The 22229-nt window shown below is 43.2% G+C and overlaps 1 protein-coding gene across 1 annotated transcript in view; it reads left to right on the top strand.

Annotated features, from left to right (window-relative positions):
- Window positions 1-301: 301 nt before the first annotated feature.
- Window positions 302-22229, top strand: part of LOC112260657 (phospholipase ABHD3) — a 34218-nt gene continuing 12290 nt past the window's right edge. Inside the window, 6 exon segments of the mRNA XM_024435931.2 lie at window positions 302-586; window positions 1953-2097; window positions 2100-2115; window positions 9894-10076; window positions 12616-12661; window positions 21633-21745. Of these exon segments, the coding sequence (XP_024291699.2) occupies window positions 428-586; window positions 1953-2097; window positions 2100-2115; window positions 9894-10076; window positions 12616-12661; window positions 21633-21745 (662 nt within the window). The 5' untranslated portion in view covers window positions 302-427.

Below are 22229 nucleotides of genomic sequence, written 5' to 3'. Positions count from 1 at the left end.
CTCCCATAGTATGTAATGGACATGGGGATTGTGAAGAGACCTCTGGTGGCATGTCTTGTAGGGTATTCATGGGTTTCCGAGCTGTGTGCTAGACACATTTTTGCTCAGGCCAAGATTTCCATATGGCTCATGGCCCTGCATAATTCCAGTCGCAGTGATGTGACACAGCCTTGACTATCCCCAATGCAATTTAGGCTGCATCCACTGCAAGCGTTATGAAAGACTACAATTACGCCTGCTACAGCTCAGCTCGGCCGGTCAAAGAGCGCCATCGTCTGCCTCTAAATATATCGCTCCCGTTCCCTTGACTCTCCCATTCTCTGCACATTGCTGAACGTTAGTGCATGCATCCATTCCTAAGCAGCAGAGGTTTTCATTCGATCCTGGCCGCTATACCTGAAGAGCGCGACATAAGAGGGACCTGGCAATGATCTCACTGGACTTCAATTTTAATGTTTTGACAAGGGACCTGTCACTTTATCTGGAAAATCAAGTGAAAGTTGGGCTTTTTGGATCTGGAGTACTGTCACTGGTGCTCGGCTTCAGCGCAGCTTATGCCTACTACTACTTGATCTCTGTCGCGAAGGTAGGGGTCACAGAGGCTGCTTTGAAGAATCATTATTTAATAGAAAGGGATACATTGTAACGGGCAATTGTCTTATTAAAAGGTGTCATAAAGGTTATTATGATGGAGGATATCGCTGGCGCTTTTGCGCATCAAACCGGCTCAGCAGCTGAATGGTTTGCTGAGGAGGCTGATTATTTCAGTAGCCTACGAGCGTCAACGGTACTGCACATGTGATATGACATCTTTCAATAAAATGGTGTCGTATTTTCTTTAGACTAAATGTGACATTTCAAGATTTGTACAAGGCCTACGGATATACAAATGTTAAATTGCCATTTAGGCTGGATATATTTTTTAATCGTGAGTCCTTTTTGTAATCTTAAAAGGCTGGGTATAGACTATTGTTATACAAGCTGTCAAACATCTGTATGCAGCGTAGCCTACTGCATAGTCACAAATGAATGTTTTTTCTCCCCGATATTCAATTTCCCCCAATAATTAAACACATAGGCCTAGGCTACATACCATTAGGCTAATGTTAGATTATATAAAACATATTAGAAGGGGTCATGCATTCTATTATTCGTTATACTTAAATTCAGAGATGAAAGGTCTCTATGCTCTGACAGATATGTTTGATTTGATATGGTGGTGACCTCATATAATCCCAGTTACAACACAGCCTATCACTGTGTCTGTCACTGTATCCTCATTACCAGTCTCCTTCCTTTCCATCACTAGTGATTGCAGAATGTCTCTATAACTCATCAAAACATTATCTTTTCTGACACTTTACACAATCCGCTAGACTAAAAGTAGAGCAATATCATATTGAGATTCCAGTCTTGATAGTTGCATTATAATTACACTGTAGTTGTGGAGATAGTTTGTTTGGAATGTTACAGAAAGGTTGCACCATCAGAAAATAAACCATATGGAAATAGGACTTCTGTTGACATGTCATTTATGAAAGTGCAAGACAGAGAATTACATATATCACATGATTTCAGTGAAGAGACTGCACTATATGGGTACTGTAAGAGAGGGGTTATGTAGATGGTGAATGATGATGAAGTATAAGAACTGTTTTCAAGAGATTGTCATCAGTAATATACATTTTGCCATTTAAATTGGTATAAGAGAAAGAGCACAAGCATTTCTCTTTCACTTGGCACAGATATGATTAAAACCGTTTGATGTTTGAAATAGTTTCACCCAAAATAGTTTAAAATCACCAATTAAAACATCTTTGAATCTTGAAACATATGTAATGTATCTTTACAATCCTCATGGTCCATATCTCTTTCTCTACACAAGCTATGAGTCAACGTCATTGTTGGAAAGCCACATCACTGACTCACACTGTTCATGTCTTGTATTGCAGAAGCCCCAACTGATTTCTGGTGGTAAGAAGTTCTACCAGTTCCTGCGGGACCAATGTCCCGTGGTGTCAGAGATCTACTACCCCACCTTCTGGTGCTGGGAGAGCCGGATCCAGACGGTGCTTAGGCCCTTCGTCACGGCTAAACCGGGGTCAGCTACAGAAAGTAAGACTTTTATAGGATCAGACGTGATGGTAACAGTATTATTGTATAAACACTATAATAAGTCGTATCTCTGTCCAGTGTTGAAACAACTATCTAAAAATGAATAGATATTACTGAGAAGATCTTCAGCATGTTAAGGGGGATGGTTTCCCTGGTGTGATGGTGAAATGAAACTGGGTGTTCACCAGTTTTCACCAGTTCACCAGTTTGGAATTAAACTGGAGAAATGGGTTTAAAATCATGGTGTTTATGTCTCATAAGAGATAAGCCTGTTGCATGGTGTTGGTTTCAAAATACACCTGCACGTTATACATGTCCTGTTTACCAAAAAGAACACTATGTATTTCAAGTATTTTAAGCCTTGTTGGGCTCTGCTCAGACCTGTTCTTCATGTTCACTCAGTGTGTGGCAAAGTTCAAGGGTCACTTGGCCTAGTGACTAGTTAATCCACTTCCTGCAGCGGACGTTATCCACTCATCACCAGTTACCACTAGTAGCCAACACACTTGCTATCCTTAGGTTAGGTAATGTCGCATGGTTAGTTAGTGCCCTGAGTTCTTTCTGGGCAGGTGACCTGTCAAGGAAAAACTCTGAGCCCTAGTTAAAGGCAGGGCCGGATTACCAAACGGGCACGCAGGGCACGTGCCCCAGGTCCCCAGAACCCAAATACCATATGAAGACATCATAAGCAGTGGCAAAATCTTTAAAATGCAACATTTTCTCTCAGCCTCGTGAAAAAATGTGTAGAATAGCAGGACATTTGCTTTAAAACTGGAACATTTTCTCTCAGCCTCATGACAATATGTGTAGAATAGTATTATAAAACTTCAATTTTTTTTCTCTCTGTCCCATGGTAAAATCTGTTGAAATGCAGGAAGTTAGCTGGGGGACTTCCGGGAGGTAGGTGCTTAGTCCGGCCCTGGTTAAAGGGTATGGGAACTAAGGCCCTATGTTTTTCCTGGTCAGGTCACATGGTTGATCAAGGTAAAAAAAAAAAAAAAAATGGTTCACCAAACGCAATTGGTCAGTTTTCAACATAGACAGCAGCCATGGTGACATACAGTAAAGTAATAGAACATTCCCTGCCGTATTGGGAACAGGCTTTACCTTACTTCCACTTTTGATTGTTTTATTATTAGGCTTTAAGGCATTAAGGCAGCTGGTTTGATCATCTAAGTACTGAAATGTGCCCGTTCTTTGATTCCTTTCATTCAGGTTTAACAACGTGAAACAAATGTCCTGCGTCTTGTTCTTAGCCAAGACTTAGCAGCAGAAAGGTGAAAAGAGTCTTTTGTGTGATGGTATTGGCTCAGGCCACCCGGGCTTCTTTAGTGCATTCTGTTAGAGATTAATGGCCAGGGTGTCCCAGGCCTCCTGCATGCATTAGGTGGATTGAAACTAATTAAAAGGGGTTGGGGGTAGTTAGTGTACAGTATATGCCACAGAACTGAAATTAGTAGGAAATAGCCTAGTGGTTCGATCAGATTTACTATCCAAATACAGTATCTATATGCATGTCAGTCTCTCCAGGCTCAAAGTAGAGGAGAGATTGACTTCATCGCTACTTGTATTTATGAGAGGTTGTTGAATGTTGAATGCACCGAGCTGTCTGTTTAAACGACTAGCACACAGCTCAGGCACCCATGCATACCCCACAAGACATACCACCAGAGGTCTCTTCACAGTCCCCAAGTCCAGAACAGACTATGGGAAGCGCACAGTACTACATCGAGCCATGATTACATGGAACTCTATTCCACATCAGGTAACTGATGCAAGCAGTAGAATCAGATTTATAAAAATACACCTTATGGAACAACGGGGACTGTGAAGCAACACAAACATAGGCACAGACAAATGCATACACACACATGATAACTTACGCACTGTACACACACGTAAACATGGATTTTGTGTTGTAGATATGTGGTAGTGGAGTATGGGCCTGAGGGCACACACTTACTGTGTTGTGAATTCTGTAATCACATCAAATCAAATGTTATTTGTCACATGCGCCGAATACCACCAGTAGGCCTTGAGATATGGTTCTGTAGGGCCGGAGCAGATGAGCACTTTAGTGGATTTCATTCTGCGCAACATTAAGAGAAAGCTTGGAACGGATGAGGCGCCTTTGGAACGAACGCCACATATTATTGATAACGCCTATGTTGTGTATTACGTGTATCGTCCTGTGTCGTTTACCTTACAGTAAAATGCTTACTTACAAGCCCTGAACCAACAATGCAGTTTTAAGAAAAATAGATTAGTAAAAATTAATTAAAGAGCAGCAGTAAAATAACAGTTGCGAGACTATATACAGGGGGGTACCGGTACAGAGTCAATGTGCGGGGGCACAGGTTAGTCGAGGAAATTGAGGTAATATGTACATGAAGGTAGAGTTAAAGTGACTATGCATAGATAATAAACAGAGAGTAGCAGCAGTGTAAAAGGGGGGGGACGACAATGCAAGTAGTCTGGGCAGCCATTTGATTAGCTTTTCAGGAGTCTTATGGCTTGGGGGTAGAAGCTGTTAAGAAGCCTTTTGGACCTATAGCTGTTAAGAAGCCTTTTGGACCTATACTATACCGCTTGCCGTGCGGTAGCAGAGAGAACAGTCTATGGCTGGGGTGGTCTTTGACCATTTTTGGGGCCTTTCTCTGACACCGCCTGGTATAAAGATTAATTGAGATGAATGTAATGAATGTATTGTAATGTTTTTAAAACTGTATAACTGCCTTAATCTTCCAGGACCCCAGGAAGAGTAGCTTCTGCCTTGGCAGGAAGTAATGGGGATCCATAATAAATACTTAATTTATTTCAGAAGCAGGCCTACTCTCCATCTTGGTTGGCCATTGAAGTTGATGATGACTTTGCTCCTTAGTGGACAACCTACATAAAAACAGTAACTGATAATACCGATCAAATTATGACAACAAAACAATAGTCTTTACTACCGTAATTAATTACTTAAAAACCATGCAATGCGATTTTCTGGATTTGTTTCACAGTTGAAGTGTACCTATGATAACAATTACAGACCTCTACATGCTTTGTAAGTTGGAAAACCTGCATAATCGGCAGTGTATCAAATACTTGTTGTCCCCACTGTATTTACAGTATGTCAGTGTATTAAATGACAGTGTATTAAAAGAATGTCCTAGTTTCCCGTGTCATTATTTCTATTTTTTTAATTTGTATTATTATTGTCTTTATCTTTAACTCTGCATTGTTGGAAAAGGACCCATCAGTAAGCATTTCACTGTTAGTCTACACCTGTTGTTTATGAAGCATGTGACAAATAAAATGTGATTTTATTTAGTGCCAAGGGCATTCCACTTCCCTTAGCCTTTGTCTGACCGTTGTCCAATAAAGCAGCTACATGTTTCCCAAATCCCACAATGCACCTTTGCAGCAGGCGGGTCTTACCCACCACCTGTCTCAGATCAAAGCCAGTGTGTGTGTGTGTGTGTGTGTGTGTGTGTGCGCGCATGTGTTGTGTGTGTCACGGATTCCCCCGGTACTGATACCCATTCTGTTCACCAGTCCCGGAGGTCTACGTCACCGGCTTTCTAGGCTTCACTGAAAGGGATTCATTATCATCAACCCTGGACTGTCTTGTCTGATTACACACACCTGGTTCCCATTTCCCCTGATTAGTATGTTATATGCGTGCCCTCTGTTCCCTCTGTCTTTGTCGGTTATTGTTTCCATGCCGTTGGTCGTGTGAGTACCTATGCATTGGTGCAGCTGTTATGCTGCGTGCTTTATATATTGTGTATTACGGGTGTCGTTCAATGAGGTTTACCCTCGCTCTTTTTTTGGGGTACAGCCCAGTGTTTTTGTACATGTGTTTGTTTTGGGTGTATGAAAACCCCTATTGTGTATTCCTGCACCTGTCTTCAAATCCTTTATACCAGCGTGACAGGGTGTGTTTACACGATGACATTTGTAGGAGATTATTAGTCCTAAGGGAAGAAAAGACCTCCACTATCCAGGGATTATCATGTCTATAAAAGAGTTCCATGCACTGTTCCCTGCATTGTTGGAGCTAGAAACCTCACCATCTTAAATAAGCATGCCACTTTCAAAAACTGTTGAACTAAGAACAAATATAGCCCTTGGTTCACTCCAGACCTGACTGCCCTCGACCAGCACAAAAACATCCTGTGGCCGACTGCACTAGCATTGAATAGTCCCCCTGATATGCAACTTTTCAGGGAAGTCCGGAACCAATACACACAGTCAGTCAGGAAAGCAAAGGCTAGGCTTTTCAAACAGAAATGTGCATCCTGTAGCTCTAACTCCAAAACGTTCTGGGACACTGTAAAGTCCATGGAGAATAAGAGCACCTCCTTCGAGCTGCCCAATGGCACTGACGCTAGGTAATACTGTCACCACCGATAAATCCACGATAATCGAGAATTTCAATAATCATTACTCTACGGCTGGCAATGCTTTACTCCTGGCTACCCCAACCCCGGCCAACAGCTCTGCACCCCCCACAGCTATTTGCCCAAGCCACCCCATCTTCTCCTTCACTCAAATCCAGATATCAGAAGTTCTGAAAGAGCTGCAAAACCTGGACCCGTACAAATCAGCAGGGCTGGACAATCTGGACCCTCTCTTTCAAAAATTGTCCGCCGCCATTGCTGCTTGCCCTATTACCAGTCTGTTCAACCTCTCTTTCGTATCGTCCGAGAGCCCTAAAGATTGGAAAGCTGCTGCAGTATCCCCCTCTTCAAAGGGGTTGATATTCTAGACCCAAACTGTTAAAGTCTTCGAAAGCCAAGTTAATAAACAGATCACTGATCATTTTGAATCCCACCGTACCTTCTCTGCTATGCAATCTGGTTTCCGAGCTGGTTACGGGTGCACCCCAACCACGCTCAAGGTCCTAAACGATATCATAACCTCCATCGATAAAAGAAAGGACTGTGCAGCTGTCTTCATCGACCTGGCCAAGGCTTCCGACTCTGTCAATCACCGTATTCTTATTGGCAGACTCAACAGCCTTGGTTTCTCAAATAACTGCCTCGCCTGGTTCACCAACTACTTCTCAGATAGAGTTCAGTGTGTCAAATCGAAGGGCCTGTTGTCCGGACCTCTGGCAGTCTCTATGGGGTACCACAGGGTTCAATTCTTGGGCTGACTCTTTTCTCTGTATATATCAACGATGTCACTCTTGCTGCGGGTGATTCCCTGATCCACCTCCACGACACCATTCTGTATACATCTGGCCCTTCTTTGGACACTGTGTTAACAAACCTCCAAACGAGCTTCAATGCCTTACAACACTACTCTTAAACACCAGTAAAACCAAATGCATGCTTTTCAACCGTTCGCTGCCCGCACCCGCCCGCCTGACTATCATCACTACTCTGGACGGTTCTGACTTAGAATATGTGGACAACTACAAATACATAGGTGTCTGGCTAGACTAAACTCTCCTTCCAGACTCATATTAAACATCTCCAATCGAAAATAACATCTAGAATCGGCTTCATATTTCGCAACAAAGCCTCCTTCACTCACGCCGCCAAACATACCCTTGTAAAACTGACTATCCTACCAATCCTCGACTTTGGCGATGTCATTTACAAAATAGCCTCCAACACTCTACTCAGAAAACTGGATGCGGTCTATCACAGTGCCATCTGTTTTGTCACCAAAGCCCCATATACCACCCACCACTGCGACCTGTATGCTCTAGTCAGCTGGCCCTTGCTACATATTTGTCATCAGACCCACTGGCTCCAGGTCATCTATAAGTCTATGGTAAGGTAAAGCTCTGCCTTATCTCAGCTCACTGGTTACGATAGCAACACCCACCCCTAGCACACGCTCCAGCAGGTATATTTCACTGGTCATCCCCAAAGCCACCTCCTTTGGCAGCCTTTCCTTCCAGTTCTCTGCTGCCAAATGACTGGAACGATTTGCAAAAATCGCTGAAGCTGGAGACTTATATTTCCCCCCATAACTTTAAAAATCAGCTATCTGAGCAACTAACCGATCGCTGCAGCTGTACATAGCCCATCTGTAAATAGCCCATTCAATCTACCTACCTCATCCCCATATTGTTTTTATTTATTTTTCTGCTCTTTTGAACACCAATATTTCTACTTGCACATCATCATCTGCACATCTATCATTCCAGTGTTAATTTGCTAAATTGTAATTACTTCGCTATAATGGCCTATTTATTTCCTTACCTCCTCACGCCATTTGCACACACTGTATATAGACTTTCTTTTTTTCTATTGTGTTATTGATTGTACGCTTGTTTATTCCATGTGTAACTCTGTGCTGTTGTTTGTGTCACACTGCTTTGCTTCATCTTGGCCAGGTTACAGTTGTAAATTAGAACTTGTTCTCAACTAGCCTACCTGGTAAATAAAGGTGACATTAAAAAAAGAAACAAGCATTTTGCTGCACCTGAAATAATGTCCTCCTCCTCCTATTCGGTGGGTCAGGCTCGCTCCCGATTGGTGCATGCTCTGACCAGCTAGCTCCAGATTGGTGAATGGCCTACAACCCCAGTGGCTGCCCCAGTCTGGCCTTTAAGTACATATTTAATGCTGGTGTGGTTCTATAATTTCATTCCACTTCCAATTAGACAGACATACTGTACATGGGCCGCAGGGCCAGCCATGTTGGTGTTGTCGCTCGTTTGGTGGGTTGGTGGCGTGAGATGGATTGCACTGAGATTTGTTGACCTCAGCTGACGGCCTAGACTTGTGGAAACTAGAAATTGATTCTCCATAAGAATCCACTGCTGCTGCAGCGAGCTCTCCGCCCCCCACCACCCTTCCCTCTTCGCCATCCGTGCCCTTCCCTGCTTCTGAGCAGCCTGGTCTTTTTTTTCTCACTGTCCATCCTCAGTTTTACATGTGACCCATATCAGATTTGCACATTCACACTGATGTAGCATCTGAAGTAGCACACAGATGCAAAGCTAATTTCATGTCACTGTTCCTTTACGTTTGGGGGGTGGTTGTCATGGGAACGGGCAGGTCATGTGCAAAAAAATCCATTCAGGACAAAAAAATTGGATTTGAGTGTCCAGACAGGTTGCATAGGGATCATCCAAATTATATCAGGATTGAGATCCACATATGGATGCAGTATAAATTTGAAGTAAAAAAATCAGCTTCCATTTTTTTTTGGTATCAGATATGACAAATAATTGGAAAAAGATCTGAATTGGGCTGCCTGTGTAAACGAAGCCTGAGAGGCTGATCGCTAGGGAAATTAAGTGGTTGTCAACTAGTGCCAGACTGCGTTCCCTTTGGCAAAGGTAACATTGGTGATGGGTTCACACTGTAGTAATCGTTGTACCTGTAACTGAGGAGGGACATTTGAGTAAAGAACAATGCCTTTTTGCTGTGTCCTGATTTGAGGTTTGGTTAGAAAGCAATATCATGTGCAGTACAGTGTACATACTATACCCTATCTAATGCAATCTATACAGGATATATATGAAATCTAATACTTTACTGTATAGAATTATTAACAAAAGTCATTTATTGTCTTGTTGGTCCCTATATGGATTCTGTAGTTCTGTTTTTTTAAATCACAAAGCATAATATGTAAGAACCTTGGAGGTTGAGTATTTACAAAACCTTGTAAATTCCTCTGCATTCTGTGCAATGAGCTTCTGCTTTACTGAACATATTGTAAGGAAGCTGCAGTGTAGAACCTAGGCCTACTTGCAGAGTGTGTGTGTAACTTAGTGGTGTCTTTTTCTGCCCTGACTGTTATATCTGACCCACTCTTTGCAGTGAGCTCATTAGAGCAGAAGATGGAGGACAGATCTCTCTGGATTGGTTCGACAACGATGACAGCGCCTCCCACCCCAACGCGGCCACACGGCCCACCGTCTTGCTGCTTCCAGGCTTGACCGGTACCAGCAGAGAGTCCTACATCCTCCACATGGTGCAGCAGAGCAGGGATCTGGGTTATAGGTGGGTGGTCCTGATTCCAAGTACTGCAGTTTTTATTCATTCAGACGGTTGTTCAATTCAATAATGTGGATTGGTCCTATGCCTTAACCTGTAGGAATATTGTAAGCACAGTCAACTCTTGCTCATCTGTTTTAGTGCATTGTAGTTCAAGTCCAAATTCAAATACATTATCTTGGCAATGAAAGTCCCAAGATATTGCATATGTTAGGAGTTGAAAACTGTGTATGAATGGATTAAGGTTACTTGAGGTAAGCAGCTGCTGAAAGAGAGGCTAGCCAAGCTCTCAGTAGGCAGAGCAGTGCAGACCTGCTTTGGAAAGAAAGAGCTGAATATTGCACAAGCACTAAGAGATGCTGAGAGTGGCAGTTTGTTATCCTCTGAAAGGCCCCTCTGTGTTCCCTGCACTCATTCTTTCGAACAGAGGGAGGGCAGAGAAGAGAGGGAGGGTGCAGAGCAGAGAGAGGGGGCAGAGAAGAGAGGGAGGGGGCAGAGAAGAAGGGGGACAGAGAAGAGAGGGAGGTGGGCAGAGAAGAAGGGGGACAGAGAAGAGAGGGAGGGGGCAGAGAAGAGGGGACAGAGAAGAGAGGGAGGGGGCAGAGAAGAAGGGGGACAGAGAAGAGAGGGAGGTGGGCAGAGAAGAAGAGAGGGGGGACAGAGAAGAGAGGGAGGGGGCAGAGAAGAGAGGCAGGGGGCAGAGAAGAAGGGGGACAGAGAAGAGAGGGAGGTGGGCAGAGAAGAAGGGGGACAGAGAAGAGAGGGGGGAGGGGGCAGAGAAGAGAGGACAGAGAGAAGAGGGAGGGAGGGGGCAGAGAAGAGAGGACAGAGAAGAGAGGGAAGGGGGCAGAGAAGAGAGGGAGGTGGGCAGAGAAGAAGGGGGACAGAGAGAGAGAGGGAGGGGGCAGAGAAGAGAGGCAGGGTGCAGAGAAGAAGGGGGACAGAGAAGAGAGGGAGGTGGGCAGAGAAGAAGGGGGACAGAGAAGAGAGGGAGGGGGCAGAGAAGAGGGGACAGAGAAGAGAGGGAGGGGGCAGAGAAGAGAGGACAGAGAAGAGAGGGAGGGGGCAGAGAAGAGAGGACAGAGAAGAGAGGGAAGGGGGCAGAGAAGAAGGGGGGGGACAGAGAAGAGAGGGAAGGGGGCAGAGAAGAAGGGGGACAGAGGAGAGGGAGGTGGGCAGAGAAGAAGGGGGGACAGAGAAGAGAGGGAGGGGGCAGAGAGGAGAGGACAGAGAAGAGAGGGAAGGGGGCAGAGAAGAGAGGCAGGGGGCAGAGAAGAGAGGGAGGGGGCAGAGAAGAGAGGGACGGGGCAGAAAAGAGAGGGAGGGGGCAGAGAAGAGAGGGATGGGGCAGGCAAACGGAGCAGGGCAGTGAGGGGGGACAAGCAGGCAAACTCAGCATCTTTCCACCCCTGCACTCACCCCAGCCCTGTCCTGCAAGCTTAATGAATTACAGCTTACTGGTACAAGCTTTGCAGCTTAGCTTAGCCCAACCAGCTTCGGCTATGCAGGAGGAAGTGAATGTGCGTCACACCATCCTCTGCCCTGTCCACACCCCAACCTACAGCATGCCCCTACCCTGCTGCTGAATTTTCACAGCAAGTCTCTTAGATAACAGATGACTAGAGAGAGATTTATTCTACTGCTGTTCAGGTCTTCAGGACTAATACAACAACAGATATCTCTTTCACAGGTTGTTGGTAGCACCTTCATTGGGGAGGATGGGCTTGTGGTAATGGCTGGCGCAAAATCAATCACATCTATTTATAATCAAATGTATTTATAAAGCCCTTTTTACATCAGCCGATGTCACAAAGTGCTATACAGAAACCCAGCCTAAAACCCCAAACAGCAGGCAATGCAGATGTCGAAGCACGGTGGCTAGGAAAAACTCCCTAGAAAGGCAGGAACCTAGGAAGAAACCTAGAGAGGAACCAGGCTCTGAGGGGTGGCCAGTCCGCTTCTGGCTGTGCCGGGTGGAGATTATAACAGTACATGGCCAAGATGTTTAAACGTTCATAGATGACAAGCAGGGTCAAATAAAAATAATAATAACAGTGGTTGTAGAGGGTGCAACAGGTCAACGCCTCAGGAGTAAATGTTAGTTGGCTTTTCATAGCCGATCATTCAGAGTTAGAGACCGCAGGTGCGGTAGAGAGAGAGTAAAAAACAGCAGGTCTGGGACAGGTAGCACGTCCAGTGAACAGGTCAGGGTTCCATAGCCAGTGCACAGTGCACCTATAAGAGAATGCACCTGGAAGACAGTGCACCTATAAGAGAATGCACAAGGAAGACAGTGCACCTGTAAGAGAATGCACCTGGAAGACAGTGCAGCTATAAGAGAATGCACCTGGTAGACAGTGCACCTGTAAGACAATGCACCTGGTAGACAGTGCACCTGTAAGAGAATGCACCTGGAAGACAGTGCACCTGGAAGTTAGAACATCATTATGACACAAAATGTAAATTGGGGAAACTAATGCAAGGAATGCAATTCATTGAAAGGATTTGAAAGGTTTATTTAGTTCATGTTTTTTTTGTGTTTCAGGTGTGCGGTATTCAACAACAGAGGGGTGTCTGGTGAAACTCTCTTGGTAAGAATCTAATATTCATACAAAGTACAGTTTAAAAGGATTTTTGCATGTATGACTTTTATGTTTTCAATTCAGACATGCATTCAAAAACATAACATTTTTCAATGATTATTTTACTCTGTACAATCAAAATGCATCTTCATGTCCAATCAAAAGGCATCTTAATCTACACAGGTATGCAAACACTCACAACATGACACAACAACATATGAACTACATCCTTTTGGCACTCAACTCCACATGCCTTTGCAGTTGTCACTGGCAGAGTGCATGCTTTCCCTTGCATTGTGATTGGAGCTGTTCTTCAGCACCCCATAGCATGTCTGTGTCACACGTGGCATGTGTAACCCATAGTATATTGGGTAACCCACAAGGAGCCTAGTCCAGACAGTGTGCAGACAGACGATGTTATCACATAGCAGGAATTATTAAGTGGACAGGTAGTGCATTCTAGCACTGGTCCATAGAGCAGAATGAGCTTTCCCTGTCCTGTCTTCACGAAGACCCACAAGGTGTATCTTTGAATCTATTTCCGTTCATATATAATCACTGAAGCCGGAGACTCATATCTCCCTCACTAGCTTTAAGCACCAGCTGTCAGAGCAGCTCACAGATCACTGTACATAGCCCATCTGTAAATAGCCCATCCAACTACCTCATCTCCATACTGTATTTATTTATTTATTTATTTATTTATTTATCTTGCTCCTTTGCACCCCAGTATCTCTACTTGCACATTCATCTTCTGCACATCTATCACTCCAGTGTTTAATTGGTATATTGTAATAGGTCACCATGGCCTATTTATTGCCTTACCTCCCTTATCTTACCTCATTTGCACACACTGTATATAGACATTTTCAACTGTATTATTGACTATATGTTTGTTTATTCCATGTGTAACTCTGTTGTTGTTTGTGTCGAACTGCTTTGCTTTATCTTGGCCAGGTCGTAGTTGTAAATGAGAACTTGTACTCAACTAGCCTACCTGGTTAAATAAAGGTGAAATAAATAAATAAATAAAATAAAAAAAAAATAAAAAATTAAAAATATATATATATATAAAAAAATATATATATATATATTTAGCCAACAATTAGCTCTTTACTCTACTGTCAATCTTCATTGAAGTGAGGAAGGACTATAATGCTATTCAAAAGATGCTGACTTGTTAAAAAATGTGCATATGCCCTGGATAAAAACTGTCTGAATCAACATTGTTTCCACTTCATTTCAACCCCCAAAAATCTATGTGAGGATGTTGAATCACCATGGGAAAACTGATTGGATTTGCAAAAAGTCAAGGGCATTTTCTATTTTTTTTCACCCAACTTTTAACCTCAATCCCAATGGCATGATTTCACGTTGAGTTCACGTTAGTTGACAACTCAACCAAAGGTCAATCAAAACTAGATGTTGAAGTTGTCTTGTGGGTAATTATATTACATACCAGTGTCACCCAAACAGCTCAGCCAATCCACAATTGGAATCTTGTTTCATACCATAGTATGTGGGCACAATTCGTCCAATGTCCCTTTTGAGATCTGTGCTCTCAGAATGAATGAATGGGTTGTTTTGTGTCTTGTCCTTGTTGTATTCACATGTGCAGTCACATAGACACAAACGCATGCACGCAAGCAAGAACACACACACAAACACACTCAAACACACACACAAGTTCTAATATTACAACGGCGACCCCAGGCCAGGGCTTCATCTGAAAGGGCTATTCTCAGTTGCCAAACTGGGCCAATACTGTAGTGCACACACAGAATTAGGAATTACAATACTACTAATTTAGTAGGATCTCTATGAGTGCATATGTGAAGAATGATTACAACTATTGCACTACATAACGTGGTTGTAAGAAAGGCATTATCATCCTTCCATTAACTTTGAGGAATTGTGCTGAAGTTTTATGTAAATGACTACACTTCTATACGCCTTTGTGACTGTTTTCTCTGCAGCCAGTTGAGTGTGAATGGCGTCCATTGTTTAAATAGGGCACAGTGTTAGAATGAATGTCCTGCTCTGTGAGAAGTGCCCTTTGCTTGGCCACAACTAGGGCTACTGCCCTAACTCCACACTGACCCCCCACTCACACACCACAATAGTGTGGTAGCCCGCTCAGTTAAAGTCTAAGCATTTACCTTTCGGAGCTAATGCAATTCTTCAGGTCTCGAACCGCCTCCGTTAGTCTTAGCTTTTAACATACAATAAATGCTTTAGTTGGTCCATTTAATTCACATCATGTTTCAATGGATGGTTATTGGACTTTGAACTTGATATTGTATCTGTATTGTAGTAGACAACTTTATTACTGTATCATTGAAAAGGAAATTGTTTCAATCTGTTTTTATTATTGTTGCAACATTACCAGTATGGCATATTTCCATACAGGATTTACCTCAGTGTTTTACCTAAAAGGCTCAGACCTTTCTGTTTCCATCTACGTGGGCCGGTATCCGTGTCTCATTGGGCCATGGCTCCGTCGGACCTGCTCTTGGGGCCAAGGCAAGGCCCTGGATACTTTTCAGCTGGAATTTACATAACCATGGCTAACTGTGAACTTTAACATCTTCTCACAAAGCAAGTCTTGAATGATGCAGAGGTTGTTGATTAGTCTTTAGTGTCACACTCCTGATGGAAACACAATAACACTAGAGCTTACAATAACATAAAACACTGGCGGCCCATTGGTGTGGGGGTAAGTCTCGATGGAAAAGCACCAGTAGAGTTCCTACTCCACTCAAGTCATTTACTCGAATGTAGACTATGAAGACATAGCAACTGGATATGGCTGCTGTGAAAAAACATTCAGGCTGAACTTTGTGCAAGAATATTGATCAAGAAAGATACTGGTAGTCCCAGTATGCAGCCAGAGAGAAAGAGGATATGTCTGACTGAGAAATAGGCCTTGTTAAATCATGATGTCAGGGAGGTTATAAAACCTGCATCATCCTCAAGGTTATTTTAAGTTAATGTAATGTAAGTTACTGTTATTTCAGTGGGTTTTAGGTACAACAATAGCACATATGGTCAGCTTTGTAAACTTAAACATTGATTTATCCTTCTATAGATTTTGTTCAATTGGTAACGTACATTATTGTCTTCGTTAAATGACTCTTAAGGGGAAAGTAATCTAAAAGTAACTGAAAATAATCAGATTACGTTACTGAGTTTGGATAATCCAAAAATTACGTTACCGATTACAATTTTTGGACAGGTAACTAGTGACTGTAACGAATTTCCACCAGAAGATATAGCTGCCGTTTTACGGGCTACAAACCAATTGTGCTGTTTTGTGTGTTTTTTCATGTTATTTGTAACTTATTTTGTACATAATGTTTCTGCCACTGTCACTTATGACTGAAAAGAGCTTCTGGATATCAGGACAGAGATTACACACCTCAAATGAGAACTGGTTAAATAAAGGTAAAATTAAAAATTTAACTGGATGAAGATTTTTTTTCTCTGCTGATTTTTCTCTGGATTTACTTCAGACACCCGGCAAGGCCCAAATCCCCGTCATTAACATGAGAAAGAGATGGAGATAACGGGGACGTAGGGTAGCCTAGTGTTTAGAGCGTTGGACTAGTAACCGAAAGTTTGCAAGTTCATATCCCCAAGCTGACAAGGAACAAATCTGTCGTTCTGCCCCTGAACAGGCAGTTAACCCACTGTTCCTAGGCCGTCATTGAAAATAAGACTTTGTTCTTAACTGACTTGCCTAGTTAAATAAAGGTAGGTTGGGGTGCCTTGTAAGGATCTGACGGCGAGAGGGTAATCTGCCTCTACCATCAGTCCTATTAGCCAACGTACATTCATTGGATAACAAAATAGATGAGCTACAATCACGAATATCCTACCAATGGGACATTAAAAACTGTAATATCTTATGTTTCACTGAGTCGTGGTTGAACGACAACATGGATAATATACACCTGGCAGGGTTTACGCTGCATCGGCAAGATAGAACAGCTGCTTCCACAAAATCTAACATTAATGAAGTCTCTAGGTTTAGCTCACCTGAGGTAGAGTATCTCATGATAAGATGTAAACCACACTATTTACCAAGAGTTTTCATCTATATTTTTCATAGCTGTCTATTTACCACCACAAACCGATGCTGGCACTAAGAACACACTCAATGAGCTGTATAAGGTCATAAACAAACAGGAAAACACTCATCCAGAGGTGGTGCTCCTAGTGGCTGGGGACTTAACTTAAATCCGTTTTACTCAATTTCTAACAGCATGTTAAATGTGCAACCAGAGGGAAAAAAACTCTAGACTACCTTTACTCCACACAAGAAATTCATACAAAGCTCCTCCTCGCCCTCCATTTGGAAAATCTGACCATAATTATATACTCCTGATTCCTGCTTACAAGCAAAAACTAAAGCAGGATGTACCAGTGGCTCGGTCAATAAAGAAGTAGTTAGATGACGCAGATGCTAAGCTACAGGACTGTTTTGCTAGCACAGATTGGAATATGTTCTGGGATTCTTCCGATGGCATTGAGGAATACACCAAATCAGTCACTGGCTTCGTCAATAACTGCATTGATGACGTCGTCCCCACAGTGACCATACGTATATACCCCAACCAGAAGCCATGGATTACAGGCAACATCCTCACTGAGCTAAAGGGTAAAACTGTCTCTTTCAAGGAGCGGGACTCTAACACGGACGCTTATAAGAAATCTCGCCATGCCCTGCGACAAACCATCAAACAGGCATACCGTCAATACAGGACTAAGATTGAATCGTGCTACACCGGCTCCGAAGCTCATTGGATGTGGCAGGGCTTGCAAACTATTACGGACTACAAAGGGATGCACAGCCGCAAGCTGCCCAGTGACACAAGCCTACCAGACGAGCTAAATTACTTCTATGGCTTCGAGGCATTCAACAATGAAGCATGCATGAGGGCATCAGCTGTTCTGGATGACTGTGTCATCGCGCTCTCCGTAGCCAATGTGAGTAAGACCTTTTAAACAGGTCAACATTCACAAGGCCGCAGGGCCAGATGGATTACCAGGACGTGTACTCTGAGCAAACACTGACCAACTGACCAAGTGTCTTCACTGACATTTTCAACCTGTCCCTGACTGAGTCTGTAATACCAACATGTTTCAAGCAGACCACCATAGTCCCTCTGTCCAAGAACACTAAGGTAACCTGCCTAAATGACTACGAACCCGTAACACTCACATATGTAGCCATGAAGTGCTTTGAAAGGCTGGTCATGGCTCACACCATTATCCCAGAAACCCTAGACCCACTCCAATTCCCAACAAATCCACAGATGATGCAAACTCTATTGCACTCCACACTGCCCTTTCTCACCTGGACAAAAGTAACACCTAAGTGTGAATGCTATTCATTGACTACAACTCAGCGTTCAACACCATAGTGCCATCAAAGCTCATCACTACACTAAGGACCCTGGGACTAAACACCTCCCCCTCAACTGGACCCTGGACTTCCTGATGGGCCACCCCAGGTGGTAAGGGTAGGTAACAACACATCTGCCACGCTGATCCTCAACATGGGGACACCTCAGGGGTGCGTACTCAGTCCCCTCCTGTACTCCCTGTTCACTCATGACTGCATGGCCAGGCATTACTCCAACACCATCATTAAGTTTGCTGACGACACAAAAGTGGTAGGCCTGATCACCGACAACGATGAGACAGCCTATAGGGAGGAGGTCAGAGACCTAGCCGGGTGCTGCCAGGATAACAACCTCTCGCGCAACGTGATCAAGACACAGGAGATGATTGTGGACTACAGGAAAGGGAGGACCGAGCACGCCCCCATTCTCATCAACGGGGCTGTAGTGGAGCAGGTTGAGAGCTTCAAGTTCCTTGGTGTCCACATCACCAACAAACTAGAATGGTCCAAACTAGAGGTCAACCGATTAATTGGAATGGCCGATTAATTAGGGCCGATTTCATGTTTTCATAACAATCGGAGATCTGTATTTTTTTACACCTTTTATTTCATCTTTATTTAACTAGGCAAGTCAGTTAAGAACACATTCTTATTTTCAATGATGGCCTAGCTTTGGCTGTAAAGCATAATTTCAAAATCTGAGATGACAGGGTAATTAACAAAAGGCTAAGCTGTGTTTCACTATATTTCACTTGTGATTTCATGAATATGAATATTTTCTATAAATATTTTTTGACCGTTGCGCTATGCTAATTAGTGTAGTTGATGACAATTCTCCCGGATCCGGGATGGGTAGTTCCAAGAGGTTATTAAGAACACATTCTTATTTTCAATGACGGCCTAGGAACGGTGGGTTAACAGCCTTGTTCAGGGGCAGAACGACGGATTTTCACCTTGTCACCTCGGGGGATCCAATCCTTGCAACCTTACAGTTAACTAGTCCAACGCAATAACGACCTGCCTCTTGTTGCACTCCACAAGGAGACTGCCTGTTAAGCAAATGCAGTAAGCCAAGGTAAGTTGCTAGCTTGCATTAAACTTATCTTATAAAAAACAATCAATCAATCATAATCACTAGTTAATTACACATGGTTGATGATATTACTAGATATTATCTAGCGTGTCCTCCGTTGCGTATAATCTGACTGAGCATACAATAAGTATCTAAGTATCTGACTGAGCGGTGGTGGTCAGAAGCAGGCAAGTAAACATTCATTCAAACAGCACTTTCGTGCGTTTTGCTAGCAGCTCTTCGTTGTGCGTCAAGCATTGCGCTGTTTATGACTTCAAGCCTATCAACTCCCGAGATGAGGCTGGTGTAAGCGAAGTGAAATGGCTGGCTAGTTAGCTCGCTAATAGCGTTTCAAACGTCACTCGCTCTGAGCCTTGGAGTGGTTGTTTCCCTTGCTCTGCATGGGTAACACTGCTTCGAGGGTGGCTGTTGTCGTTGTGTTCCTGGTTCGAGCCCAGGGAGGAGCGAGGAGAGGGACTGAAGCTATACTGTTACACTGGCAATACTAAAGTGCCTATAAGAACATCCAATAGTCAAAGGTTATTGAAATACAAATGGTATAGAGGGAAATAGTCCTATAATTCCCATAATAACTACAACCTAAAACTTCTTACCTGGGAATATTGAAGACTCATGTTAAAAGGAACCACCAGCTTTCATATGTTCTCATGTTCTGAGCAAGGAACTGAAATGTTAGCTTTCTTACATGGCACATATTGCACTTTTACTTTCTTCTCCAACACTTTGTTTTTGCATTATTTAAACCAAATTGAACATGTTTCATTATTTATTTGAGGCTAAATTGATTTTATTTATGTATTATATTAAGTTAAAATAAGTGTTCATTCAGTATTGTTGTAATTGTCATTATTACAAATACATTTTGAAAAATCGGCCGATTAATCGGCAGCGGCTTTTTTTGGGCCTCCAATAATCGGTATCAGCGTTGGAAAATCATAATCGGTCAATCTCTAGTCCAAACACACCATGAGAGTCGTGAAGAGGTTACGATAAAGCTTATTCCCCTCAGGAGACTGAAAAGATTTGGCATGGTTCCTTAGATTCACAAAATGTTCTACAGCTGCACCATCGAGAGCTGTTTGTTTCACTACCTGGAATGGCAACTGCTCGGCCTCCGACCGCAAGGCACAACAGAGGGTAGTGCGTACGGCCCAGTACATCACTGGAGTCAAGCTTCCTCCCGTCCAGGACTTCTATACCAGGCGGTGTCAGCGGAAGGCCATAAAAATGTTCAAAGACTCCAGCCACCCCAGTCATAGACTGCTCTCTCTGCTACCACACGACAAGCGGTACCAGAGCGCAAAGTCTAGGTCCAAAAGGCTTCTTAACAGCTTCCTCCCAAAATAATACTCCTGAACAGCTAATCAAATGGCTACCAAGACTATTTACATTGTCACTTTAACTCTACCTACATGTACATATTACCTCAATTACCTCGACTAACCTGTACCCCCGCACATTGACTCTGTACCGGTACCCCCTGTGTATAGCCTCGCTACTGTTATCTATTTTTTACTGAACACTTTTTTTGTTGGAAAACTGCATTGTTGGTTAAGGGCTTGTAAGTAAACATTTCCCTGTAAGGTATTTGGCGCTTGTGACAAATTAAATATGATTTGATCACCTTTTAGAAAGTAACCAACCCAACCCTGCCTATCCCGAGAAATCGAGATGCCTCTTCTTTTTATTCCCTATCTGTTCTAGGATTAGATTGAACAGGTGTTTGAATTCAGTTAGTGTTTTACAAATTTTCTTTTCTCTAACCTTATTGGTCCCTTATTGTTCTCCATGTCTGTGGTGTTATTTCACTGTCAGTGGATCGCTTGCTCAATGTGATAGAAGAATGCTTGCATTAATCGATTGTGCTTGTGATGGACAGATACTACGGGCCAGTATCTGAAAAAGGCTGTCCAGCAGCAGGCTTAAATGTTATTACAGTATATCTCCTCCTTTGTTTGCTACTGCTTTAACTCTAAATAGCCCCTGTCCCTGAGTCAGCCATTTGTAATGCCAGAGCTTATTTTTCTACCACTCATTCCAATCCAGCATGATGAATATACTGTATAGCATCATGGAGAGTGTTTGGCCTTCAAGTCACAAGCAGAGTTTGTGCACATGTGTGAGGGAGGGTGTGAAGGCTTGCGTGTAATTCATTTACAGTATGATTTCTCTGCACATCTGAATATAGATCGCCGGAACAGGGTGTGCACATGCAGAGGTCGCAGTGATATTTGCGTGTGTGTGTGTGTGTGTGTGTGTGTGTGTGTGTGTGTGTGTGTGTGTGTGTGTGTGTTTTACTTTGCAGTACTTTCCTCCTTACGGTTGAAAGTCAATCTAACAGAAAAACTGTGCTGTAACACTAAAAGGGACACACACACACACACACACACACACACACACACACACACACACACACACACACACACACACACACACACACACACACAGAGTTAACTCTTCTTATCTTTGTGTGCTACCAGACTCCCAGAACATACTGTGCTGCCAACACAGAGGACCTGGAGGCGGTCATCGAACACATCCAGAGGACAAATGAGGACGCCCCTCTCATGGCTGCTGGGGTCTCCATGGGCGGGTTAGTAGGTGCCTCTTCATGTTTTCTCACTTCAATGGAAGTGACACTATGGCCCAAATCCTGAGAGCTCCATGCATTACTCAGACTATATAAATCATGTGTTGATGTAGGCTACCGTATTGATGTCAACAGGACATACATGTATGTATGGAGCAATACTATACTACAGTATCACTTCACTGAACTGTGAGTCAGTCTAAAGATACCACCTTTTATGTAGAGCCTGGAAAGTACTTGGTTGTCCCATCTATATGTTTATATTGATCTCAAAAATATTATTATATTATTATTATATCTCAAAAACTGAGGTAAACGCTCACCAGCAGAAATGTTGTCATGGGTTGGTTATGTGTTGTATTTTATTTTATTTTGCAGCCTCCTCCTTTCCCCTGTCAGAAACACCACTTTTCATTTGATTCAGAGAGCTCAGCCTCTCCGTAGTACTTACACGATGTCAAAAGAGGTATTACAACTATAATCCCCT

This window comes from Oncorhynchus tshawytscha, linkage group LG10 (genome assembly GCF_018296145.1).
Source record: "Oncorhynchus tshawytscha isolate Ot180627B linkage group LG10, Otsh_v2.0, whole genome shotgun sequence".
In the NCBI taxonomy this organism is placed as follows: Eukaryota; Metazoa; Chordata; class Actinopteri; order Salmoniformes; family Salmonidae; genus Oncorhynchus; species Oncorhynchus tshawytscha.
The sequence above is the reverse complement of the archived record's forward strand: the minus strand, read 5'-3'. Positions and strand labels throughout refer to the sequence as shown.